The sequence below is a fragment of the Oncorhynchus masou genome, chromosome 23, assembly GCF_036934945.1.
Source record: "Oncorhynchus masou masou isolate Uvic2021 chromosome 23, UVic_Omas_1.1, whole genome shotgun sequence".
Lineage (NCBI taxonomy): Eukaryota > Metazoa > Chordata > Actinopteri > Salmoniformes > Salmonidae > Oncorhynchus > Oncorhynchus masou.
This window is the reverse complement of record NC_088234.1, coordinates 35864690-35877069: the sequence shown is the minus strand read 5'-3', so window position 1 is coordinate 35877069 and position 12380 is coordinate 35864690. Positions and strand designations below refer to the sequence as shown.

Sequence of the window (12380 nt, the reverse complement as noted above, 5' to 3'; positions counted from 1 at the left end):
GAATCTCAAACCGGATGCCCTGTCCCGAGTCTACGCTCCTGCCATTCGAGATGACACGGACATGCCTGTCCTTCCTGCTGCTAAGATTGTGGCTCCGATCTCGTGGCAAGTTGAGGATACCGTGAGACGTGCTCAAGCTAGCGAACCGGACCCGAAAGGAGGTCCTGCCAATCGGTTGTTTGTCCCCAAGGCAGTGAGGACTCAGGTCCTTCTGTGGGGGCACTCCTCTCGCCTCACCTGTCATCCGGGCGTAGGTCGCACCTTGGAGTTCATCCAGCGTAAGTTCTGGTGGCCTACCATAAGAGAAGACGTTGCCACTTTCGTCAATGCCTGTCCCGTGTGCTGCCAGGGCAAATCTTCTCACCTCCGCCCTCAAGGACTCCTTCACCCTTTACCTGTTCCCCACAGACCCTGGTCCCATATCTCATTGGACTTTATTACTGGACTTCCTCCATCCCATGGCAATACTACTATCCTAGTCATAATCGACAGGTTTTCAAAGGCGGCCAGGTTCGTCCCTCTGACTAAGTTACCTTCTGCCAAGGAAACGGCTGAGTTGGTAATTAATCATGTGTTCCGAGTCTTCGGCATTCCTCAAGATATGGTTTCTGACAGAGGTCCCCAGTTCGCCTCAAGGTTTTGGAAGGCCTTCTGCCAACTCATGGGGGCTTCTGCCAGTCTATCTTCAGGGTACCATCCGGAGTCCAACGGCCAAACAGAGAGGATGAATCAAGAGCTGGAAACCACCCTCCGATGTATGACTCGTGACAACCCGTCCACATGGTCATCCTTTATTGTTTGGGCCGAATACGCGCACAACACCTTGCGTTCCTCCTCCACTGGTATGTCCCCGCACGAGTGTCAGTTTGGCTATGCTCCTCCATTGTTCCCGGACCAGGAGGCAGAAGACAGAGTGCCTTCAGCCTTGAAGTTCGTCAGACGCTGTCAGCTTATGTGGAGGAAGACCCGTCTTAATCTTATGCATTCCTCACAGAGGTACCAACAACAAGCCAACAGACGTCGCCGTCCCGGGCCTACCCTGCGCCCCGGCCAGAGAGTCTGGCTCTCCACAAGAGACTTACCTCTACGGGTGGAGTCTCGCAAGCTGTCCCAAAAATACATCGGTCCCTTCAAGGTTGCCAGGAGAGTTAACCCAGTTTCTTATCGCCTACACTTACCCAGATCCCTTAAGATTAATCCCACATTTCACATTTCATTGTTAAAACCTGTTGTTTTTTCTCCCCTTGTCCCGGCAGACAGACCTCCCCCTCCGCCTCGTGTCATTGGAGGCCAGCCGGCTTATACCGTCCATCGGATACTGGATTCCCGCCGGGTGCAGCGGTCCTGGCAGTATCTGGTGGACTGGGAAGGCTACGGTCCCGAGGAGCGCTCCTGGGTTCCTGCCAAAGACATCCTGGACCCTGACCTCATTCGTCAGTTCAGGGCCCTCCACCCTGAGAGAGCTGGTAGGAACGTCAGGAGCCGTTCCTAGGAGGGGGATTCTGTCAGGATTTGGCCAGGGTTGTTCCGGGTTTTGGTCACTAGATGCCCCCATTGTGCTTTTTGACCTTATGTTTTTTCCCTTGTTCCCCATTATTATTTGCACCTGTGCCTCGTTTCCCCTGATTGTATTTAAACCCTTAGTTTCCCTCAGTTCTGTGCTCTGTGTTTGTATGTTAGCACCCAGCCCTAGTGTTCTGTGTATTCTTGTCGATTCCGGTGGATGCTCTTGTGGAATTCTGTTTTTGTTTTTGAGTATCTCTTGAGGCTTTTTTGTGCTATTCCTACCACCTTTTGGATTTGCCATTTAAGGACTTCTCCTTTTTACTTTATTAAATACACCGTCTTAAGTACTGATGTGTCTGCCTCATCTTCTGGGTTCTGCTGACTATTCGTGGCTCAGTTGGTTAAGTGACTGTTTCTCACTCCGGAGACCCAGGTTCGTAACCGGGTCCTGACAAATACATTCACAGACTGTGTGCATTCAGGCCCCTACTCCACCACTACCACAAATATACAGTACAAAATCAATGTGTACATGTGTGTATAGTGTGCATGCTATTGTGTATGCATGTGTCTGTGCCTGTGTTTGTGTTGCTTCACAATCCCCGCTGTTCCATAAGGTGTTTTTTAATCTGTTTTTAAAATAAAATTTTACTGCTTGCATGAGTTACTTGATGTGGAATAGAGTTCCATGTAATCATGGCTCTATTTAGTACTGTGAGCCTTCCATAGTCTGCGCTGGACTTGGGGACTGTGAAGAGACCTCTTGTGGCATGTCTTGTGGGGTATGCATGGGTGCATTCAACATGTCAATACCTCTCATAAATACAAGCAGTGATAAAGTCAATCTCTCCTCCACTTTGAGCCAGGAGAGATTGACATGCATATTATTAATATTAGCGTTCTGTGTACATCCAAGGGCCAGCCATGCTGCCCTGTTCTGAACCAATTGCAATTTTCCTAAATCCTTTTTTGTGTCACCTGACCAAGGATTTTTGCATCATCCTTGTAATTCACTAAACATTACTACTCATTTTTAAGACTTTGTTATAGTCCAGGTACGACAAAACTATGGCCTGTAGGACCTGCCTTGTTGACCATGCTGTCAAGAAGGTAGAGCAGCGCCTTATCATGGACATACTTTTCCCCATCTTAGTTACTGTTTGTATCAATATGTTTTGACCATGACAGTTTACAATCCAGGGTAACTCCAAGCAGTTTAGTCACCTCAACTTGCTCAATTTCCACATGATTTATTGCAAGATTTAGTTGAGGTTTAGGGTTTAGTGAATGCTTTGTCCCAAATACAATGCTTTTAGTTTTAGAAGTATTTAGACTAACTTATTCCTTGCCACCCACTCTGAAACTAACTGCAATTCTTTGTTGCAGTGTTGCAGTTATTTCAGTCACTGTAGTAGCTGACATGTATAGTGTTGAGTCATCCGCATACATAGACACTCTGGCATTCCTCAAAGCCAGTGGCATGTCATTAGTGAAGATTTTTAAAAGTAATGGGCCTAGACAGCTGCCCTGGGGAATTCCTGTTTCTTCCTGAATTATGTTTGAGGCTTCCGTTAAAGAACACCCTCTATGTTCTGTTAGACAGGTAACACTTTATCCACAATATAGCAGTGGGTGTAAAAGCCATAACGCATAAGTTTTGCCAGCAGTAGACTATGATCGATAATATCAAAGGCCGCACTGAAGTCTAACAAGACAGTCCCCACAATCTTTTTATCATCAATATCTCTCAGCCAATCATCAGTAATTTGTGTAAGTGCTGTGCTTGTTGAATGTCCTTCTCTATAAGCATACTGAAAGTTTGTTGTCAATTTGTTTTCTGTAAAATAGCATTGTATCTGGTCAAACACTATTTTTTCAAAAAATGTACTAAGGGTTGGTAACAGGCTGATTGGTCGGCTATTTGAGCCAGTAAATGGGGCTTTACTATTCTTAGGTAGCGGAATTACTTTTGCTTTCCTCTAAGCCTGATGGCACACACTTTCTAACAGGCTTAAGTTGAAGATGGCAAAATGTGGCAAAATCGTCTGCTATTATCCTCAGTAATTTTCCATCCAAGTTGTCAGACCCCGGTGGCTTGTCATTGTTGATAGGCAATAATAATGTTTTGACCTCTTCCACATTAACGTTACGGAATTTAAAATTATTATGCTTGTCTTTCATAATTTGCTCAGATATGTACTTGGATGTGTAGTGTCAGCATTTGTTGCTGGCATGTTATGCCTACGTTTGCTAATCTTGCCAATGAAAAGATTATTAAAGTAGTTGGCAATATCAGTTGGTTTTCTGATGAATGAGCCATCTGTTTCAATAATAATAATAACAATATTTATTTAAATAATTCATAGTTTATATGGTGGCACCAAAAATGTGAATTAATATTTACAAAACAATTTTCCAAACAAAACAAATTACAAAATTGCAACATGTCAGACCATAATAAATAACACATTTACTTTGTATAGTGCTTTTCGTTACAATTTCCAGCGAGACTTTTCAAACCATCAACTCACTGATGGTTGAAGATGATGGGAGATCTGCAAATGCAGCCTGGAATCTTTTGGCATCACAGTACAATATCAACATCACTCTAATCATAGTCAGAAGACAGTTGAAGAAACTTGAGTGGATTTATGGAATGGCTTTGTAAGACTTATATGTTTTTTTTTTTTTTTTTTTAACCTTTATTTAACTAGGCAAGTCAGTTAAAGAACAAATTATTTTTTACATTGACGACCTACATTGACGACCTTTTACATTGACGGCAAAACCCAGATGATGCTGATCCAATTGTGCACCGCCCTATGGGATTCCGAATCACGGCTGGATGTGATACAGCCTGGATTCTAACCAGGGACTGTAGTGATGCCTCTTGCATGTAGATGCAGTGCCTTAGACCGCTGCACCACTCGGGAAACACGACCAATATATAGTTATTTATTTTCAGAAAATAAACCATGTGTGTTCTCTTGGATCAAAGATGGTGACAGTATTTTTATCATTATTTTATTAAGCATACAGATGTTAATGAAGAAGCCACATTTGCCTCGGGATCCATCCCAGTTGGTATTCTGTGGAACCATGCATTTTTCTGAAGTGGCCTGTTGTCCAGCCCTTTGTTCACTGATCTTCGCGGATGGTTGTCGGCAAATCAAATCAAATTTTATTGGTCACATACACATGGTTAGCCAATGTTAATGCGAGTGTAGCGAAATGCTTGTGCTTCTAGTTCCGACAGTGCAGTAATATCTAATAAATAATCTAACAATTCCCCAACAACTACCTCATACACACAAGGGGAATAATAATATGTACATATTGCAATTTTCTCATATGGATGAGTGGCATAGGCATGGTGCAATAGATGGTATAAGATACAGTACATACATATGAGATGAGTAATGAAAGATATGTGAACATTATTAAAGTGGCATTGTTTAAAGTGACCAGTGATCCATTTATTTAAGTGGCCAGTGATATGAGTCTCTATGTGATTGCTGTTTAGCAGTCTGATGGCCTTGAGAGAGAAGCTGTTTTTCAGCTTTGATGCACCTGTACTGACCTCGCCTTCTGGATGGTAGTGGGGTGAACAGGCAGTGGCTCGGGTGGTTGTTGTCCTTGATGATATTTTTTGAGGGCAGGTAGTTTGCACCCGGTGACGCGTTGTGCAGACCTCACAACCCTCTGGCGAGCATTGCTGTTGAGGGCGGTGCAGTTGCCGTACCATCCCGACAGGATGCTCTCAATTATGCATCTGTAAAAGTAAGTGACAAACTGTTGCGCTTTCTTCACCACACTGTCTGTGTGGGTGGACCGTTTCAGTTTGTCTGTGATGTGTACGCCGAGGAACTTAAAACCTTCCACCTTCTCCACTACTGTCCCATCAATGTGGATGGAGGAGTGATCCCTCTGCAGTTTCCTGAAATCCACGATCATCTCCTTTGTTTTGTTGACTTTGAGTGAGAGGTTGTTTTCCTGACACCACACTCCATGTGCCCTCACCTCCTCCCTGTAGGCTGTCTTGTCATTGTTGGTAGTCAAGCCCACTGCTGTTGTGTAGTCACCACCTGGGGGGCGGCCCGTCAGAAAGTCCAGGACTCAATTGCACAGGGCCGAGTAGAGACCCAGGGCATCCAGCTGAATGATGAGTTTGGTAGGTACTATGGTTTTAAATACTGAGCTGTAGTCAATGAACCGCATTCTTACATAGGTATTCCTCTCGTACAGATGGGACAGGTCTGTGTGCAGTGTGATGACGATTGCATCGTCTGTGGACCTGTTGGGGCGGTATGCAAACTGAAGTGGGTCTAGGGTGGCAGGTAAGGTGGAAGTGATATGATCTTTGACTAGTCTCTCAAAGCGCTTCATGATGACAGAAGTGAGTGCTACAGTGCGATAGTCATTTAGTTCAGTTATCTTTGCCTTCTTGGGTACAGGAACAATGGTGGTCATCTTTTAGCATTTGGGGACAGCAGACTGAGATAGGGAGGGATTGAATATGTCACACCATCCAGCTGGTCTGCACATGCTCTGAGGACGCGGCTAGGGATGACGTCTGTGCCAGCAGCCTTGCGAGGGTTAACACGTTTAAATATCTTACTCACATCGGCTACGGAGAAGAAGTGGGGGGTGGGGCGCGACGGTGGCACTGTTGTTATCCTCAAAGGTGGGCAAAGAAGGTGTTTAGTTTGTCTGGAAGCGAGACGTCAGTGTCTGTAACATGGCTGTTTTTCTTTTTGTAATCTGTGATTTCCTGTGGACTCTGCCATATACGTCTCGTATCTGAGCCATTGAATTGCATGGTTGTATGCTCTGAAAAAACACATTCACGTTTTTAGTACACAATTATAAATTTTATTACACAGTATGCCTACACATTGATAGGCTATTTAAAAATGTTTTTTTAGAAAATGCACTGAAACCAAAATACCTTTAGTTTTGGTGATCCTCTCAGCTATGACTAATTTTCAAGTCCTCTGGTGGCTCCAGTCCTAACCCTCCAATGTATTGAATGAATGTATTAATTACAGTCATTTACCATTTTCATTCTCTGACTGGTTGTTTGCGGAGTTCACCATCTCATTTTCAAGACCTTGTTTAAAAAATAACAAAATAAATTGAGATTATTTCATTTTCAATTGTATTTTTTATTTATTTTTTATTTCACCTTAATTTAACCAGGTAGGCCAGTTGAGAACAAGTTCTCATTTACAACTGCGATCTGGCCCATATAAAGCAAAGCAGTGCGACACAAACAACACAGAGTTACACTTGGGATAACAAACGGACAGTCAATAACACAATAGAAAAATCTGTAGACAGTGTGTGAAAATGAAGTAAGTAAGGCCATAGTGGCGAAGTAATTGCAATTTAGAAATGAACACTGGAAGTAGAAATACTGGTGTGCAAAAGAGCAGAAAAACAAAAACAAACATGGGGATTTTGGGCTATTTACAGATGGGCTGTGTACAGCTGCAGCGATCGGTAAGCTGCTCTGACAGCTGATGCTTAGTTAGTAAGGGAGATATAAGTCTCCAACTTCAGTGATTTTTGCAATTCATTCCAGTCATTGGCAGCAGAGAACTGGAAGGAAAGGCAGCCAAAGGAGGTGTTGGCTTTGGGGATGACCAGGGAAATATATGTGCTGGAGCGTGTGCTATGGGTGGGTGTTGCTATGGTGACCAGTGAGCTGAGATAAGGTGGCGCTTTACTAGTAGATGGCCTGGAGCCAGTGGGTTTGGCAACGAATATGTAGTGAGGACCAGCCAACGAGAGCATACAGGTCGCAGTGGTGGGTAGTATATGGGGCTTTGATGACAAAACGGATGTCAGTGTGATAGACTGCATCCAATTTGCTGAGTAGAGTGTTGGAGGCTATTTTGTAAATGACATCGCCGATGTCAAGGATCAGTAGGATAGTCAGTTTTACGAGGTTGTTTGGCAGCATGAGTGAAGGAGGCTTTGTTTTGGAGGATGGCCTGGTGTCAGGAAGGTCAGCAAAGAAGCCACTCCAGGAAAAACATCAGGAACAGACTGAAATTCTGCAAAAGGTACAGGGATTGGACTGCTGAGGACTGGGGTAAAGTCATTTTCTCTGATGAATCCCCTTTCCAATTGTTTGGGGCATCCGGAAAAAGCTTGTCCGGAGAAGACAAGGTGATCGCTTTCATCAGTCCTGTGTCATGCCAAAAGTAAAGCATCCTGAGACCATTAATGTGTGGGGTTGCTTCTCAGCCAAGGGAGTGGCTGAGAAGTACAATTTTGCCTAAGAACACAGCCTTGAATAAATAATGGTACAAACACATCCTCCGAGAGCAACTTCTCCCAACCATCCAGGAACAGTTTGGTGACGAACAATGCCTTTTCCAGCATGATGGAGCACTAAGTGGCTCGGGGAGCAAAGCATCAATATGTTGCGTCCATGGCCAGGAAACTCCCCAGACCTTAATCCCATTGAGAACTTGTGGTCAATCCTCAAGAGGTGGGTGGACAAACAAAACCCCACAAATTGACAAACTCCAAGCATTGATTATACAAGAATGGGCTGCCATCAGTCAGAATGTGGCTCAGAAGTTAATTGACAGCATGCCAGGGCGGATTGCAGAGGTCTTGAAAAAGAAGGGTCAACACTACAAATATTGACTCTTTGCATCAACTTCATGTAATTGTCAATAAAAGCCTTTGACACTTATGAAATGCTTGTAATTATACTTCAGTATTCCATAGTAACATCTGACAAAATTTCTAAAGACACTGAAGCAGCAAACTTTATTAATATTTGTGTCATTCTCAAAACTTTTGGCCACGACTGTAGAAAATATTTAAAAAAAACTTGATTTAGTTGGTGTGTCCAAACTTTTGACTGGTACTGTACAGCCATGGTTGTCAATTGTACTACAGAAATGGATCAAAAGTCACACAAAATAGGTTTTGGTGGCAGCTGCAGAGAAGCACTTGGAATTGCGAGGATTTACGGCATAACAGCTTATTGAGGTGTTGAGTGGTAGTGTTATGTCCTATCAGACCGTTAGTCTGGAGTAGGACTAGATAGGGTTCAAAAGTGGAATGGGGTGGGTTTTTTTTAGTGAGGGCTAATAGTTGGCAGGGCAATGTCTAATAATTACACTTTATAATCATCTTTCTCCCCTTTCTCCTCTTTCTCCTCCTCCTACTTTTCTACCCTCCCTCTCTTGTCAGGGTGACATCTACATTCTGTCTCCACTGGACAGGGAGACTAAAGACCACTACACCCTGACGGCCATAGCTAGGGACAACCCTGGGGGCAGCCCCAACAACCGACGGGAGAAATCTGTTCAGGTGGGATTCATACTGTAGTAGAACACAAGTAAACATAGTTGAATACACTGACTGTAATCACTCTGGATAAGACTAAAAATGTGAATGAAAATGTATGTTCAAAGTACTCTGCTGCACCCCGTTCACAAAAATGGTTCACTCCTACAGACAGTGAGTCACGTGGCCGTGGCTTACTATATAAAGCAGGCAGACAGGCATTGAGGCGTTCAGTTACTGTTTGATTAAACATTAGAATGGTCAAAACAAGTGACCTAAGCGACTTTGAATGAAGTATGATTGTCGGTGCCAGGCGCACCGGTTCCAGTACCTCAGAAACGTCCAGCCTCCTGTGCTTTTCCCACAAGACGGTGTCCAGGGTTCACCGAGAATGGTGCAACAAACAAAAAACGTCCAGTCAGTGGCCGTCCTGTGGGTGAAAACAACTCGTTGATGAGAGAGGTTGATGGAGAATGGCAATAATTGTGTGAACTAACAGGCGGGCCACAAATAGGCAAATAATGTTGCAGTAGAACAATGGTGTGTAGAACGATATCTCGTAATGCACAACTTGTCGGTCCTTGTCACGGCTGGGCTATTGCAGCAGATGACCACACTGGGTTCCACTCCTATCAGCTAAAAACAGAAAGTGGATCGAGTGAGCACATGATCAACAACACTGGATTTGAGGAGTGGAAAAGCATCCTGGTTCCTGTTGCGTCATGCTGATGGCAGATTCAGGTTTTGGCGTAAGCAACATGAGACCATGGACCCATCCTGCCTGTTGTCAATGGTACAGGATGGTGGCAGTGGTGGAAGGGTGTGGGGAATGTTTTCCTGGCACATGTTAAATCCCTTGATACCAATTGAGCAACGTTTGTACGGCACACCTTGTATAATCCATCCCACGAAGAATTCAGAGTGTTTTGGAGGCAAAGGGGGGTCCGACCCAGTACTAGGTGGGTGTACCTAATGAACTGTCTACTTTGTGTATATCTCTGCATTGGTAATATGTGTATTATGATTCCTATGGGGATTGAAACCATACATAACCTTGGTATTGCTAGCACCATACTCTTACCAACTGAGCCACACAGGGCCACATCATATTTTCCTGTCCCTGGTCTGTCTCTCTCAGGTCTTGGTGACCGTTCTGGATGTGAATGACTTCCGTCCACGGTTCTCAGATCAGGTCTTTGAGACCAGTGTGTTTGAGAACGAGCCCAGTGGGACATCTGTGATCACGCTGACTGCCAATGACCTGGATGAGGGGGAGAATGGTCTGCTGTACTACAGCCTGCAGGGCCCAGGGGCAGGTAGGAGCCACACAAACACACACACACATCATCATAGGTACGGTAAGAGGCTTTTGTTCCAGCCCAGTTTTAACACAACTGGTTTAACTTATTATGGTCTTCATTGGCAATTGATTAGTTGAATCAGGTGTGATAGGGCTGGGCTAAAACAAAAGCCTGTATCTCTCTCTCTCTTTCTCTTTATGGTGTATCAGATGCCTTCTCTCTGGACGCTGACACAGGCCTGGTGCGTTCTCTCCGTCTGCTGCAGTCCTTTGAGTGCTTTAACCTGACGGTGGTGGCTACAGACCAGGGCAAACCACCCCTCTGGGGCACCGCCACCTTACACATCATCATCATAGATGTCAACGACAACAGGCCCATGTTCGTCAGGCCCACCAATGGCACCATCATGCACATCATGGAGGTGTGTGTATATGTTTGCTTGTGCATGTTGGTGGTACTACAGTATGGTGTTAGAAGTCCCTAGCAGTATAGTAAAAATGTAATAACAGATTAGATATTTTTTTGCATGTATAAAGCTGTTGCTCAACTACACAGTGCTACTGTAAAAATCTCTGCAGTTGTAGCTATAGTGCATACAAACAGGATATCTCAAATCTCAATGATGTCTGCCCCCTCCCCCCTTGTAGGAGCAGGCCCCAGGCCTGCTGGTGTACGAGGTGTTTGCGACAGATGGGGATGAGGGGGTGAATGGAGAGGTGCGCTATGCATTCCTCCAGACAGGTTCTAGGAACAGAGATTGGGAGAACTTCCACATTGACACTATTACAGGAGTTATCACCACCGCCGTCAAACTGGACCGAGAGAAGCAGGCCCTGCACAGCGTGAGTGGACTGACAAGACACGACCTTGGGCCCAATTCTAACCATACATATGCACTTGTTGCTGGTGACAACCTGAATCATACCTTGAGGTCAATGGAAAAAATGCAAAGTTTGCAAAGGCCTGGCAGATTTCTGGTTAGGATTCAGCCCAGACAGGAATGAACAAGCTGATATGCAACTTATAAACCTACACAGTAATGGTGTGTGTGTGTGTGTGTGTGTGTGTGTGTGTGTGTGTGTGTGTGTGTGTGTGTGTGTGTGTGTGTGTGTGTGTGTGTGTGTGTGTGTGTGTGTGTGTGTGTGTGTGTGTGTGTGTGTGCGCTCGCTCGCGTGCGCACGCTCATGCACATGTGTGCGTGTGTGTGTATGTGTGTGCATGCTTGTGTGTATGTATGTGTATTGTTTATGTCTGACTAATGGAAGGTGTCCTGTCCCTCAGCTGATTGTTGTGGCCTATGACCTAGGTCAGCCCGTGCCTTATGAGACAACCCAGCCCCTACAGGTGGCGCTGTTGGACATCGATGACAACGAGCCTGTCTTCTTCAAGCCCCCGGTGAGTGGAGGAGAGTTAGAGAGCTTGGCCGTCTCTCATTTGAGGAAGATGTTCCCTCCACTCTGCCCTAATTCACATTCATCTTCCTGCAATGAAACATAGCCCTTGACTCCTCAGCTATAAATTAAACTCTGGGTTTATACCTTACCACAAAGTGATACTTTAAACGGCAGAATATTCTTTCTGTACCAAGCATGTTTGTGTGATCAAACCACCTTTTCAAATCTCTAGATATCTCTCCCTTCATATTTGTTTTTTATTTGGTATTTTGTGTACTATGTATGTATATTAGTCAATAACCTCATTTACACCTGGCACTAGCATGCGTCCTTCGTCCTGATCTTGCCCACATTTTCATAAATATGTCTACACATAGTATTAAAATGTGTCTCATATTTGTCCACTGTGTCTACATTGTGACCAGATTCTACGGGATTATGGTGATTTACAGTACCTTCAGAATATATTCACACCCCTTTACTTTTTCCACATTTTGTTGTGTTACAGCCTGAATTTAAAATTGATGAAATTGAGATTTGTTTTCACTGGCCTACACACAATACCCCCATAATGTCAAAGTGGAATGACGTTTTTTGACATTTTTACAAATTAATTAAAAATTAAAAGCTGAAATGTCTTGAGTCAATAAGTATTCAAGCCCTTTGTTGTGGCAAACCTAAATAACTTCAGGAGTAAAAATGTGCTTAACAAGTTGCATAAGTTGCATGGACTTATTACTCTGTGGCAAATAATAGTGTTTAACGTGATTTTTGAATGACTACCTCATCTGACACATACAATTGGTCCCTCAGTCGAGCAGTGAATTTCAAAAACAGATTCAACCACAAAGACCAGGGAGGCACCTAT

General features: G+C 44.2%; 1 protein-coding gene across 2 annotated transcripts in view; it reads left to right on the top strand.

Moving 5' to 3' along the window:
* The window catches only part of cdh23 (cadherin-related 23), a 688999-nt gene that overhangs the window by 665305 nt on the left and 11314 nt on the right, over window positions 1–12380 (top strand). For both annotated transcript variants that reach the window (XM_064931960.1, XM_064931959.1), the window contains 5 exons: window positions 8722–8841; window positions 9956–10133; window positions 10328–10539; window positions 10766–10960; window positions 11400–11513. In XM_064931960.1, the coding sequence (XP_064788032.1) occupies window positions 8722–8841; window positions 9956–10133; window positions 10328–10539; window positions 10766–10960; window positions 11400–11513 (819 nt within the window). The remainder of the gene's footprint in view (window positions 1–8721; window positions 8842–9955; window positions 10134–10327; window positions 10540–10765; window positions 10961–11399; window positions 11514–12380) is intronic.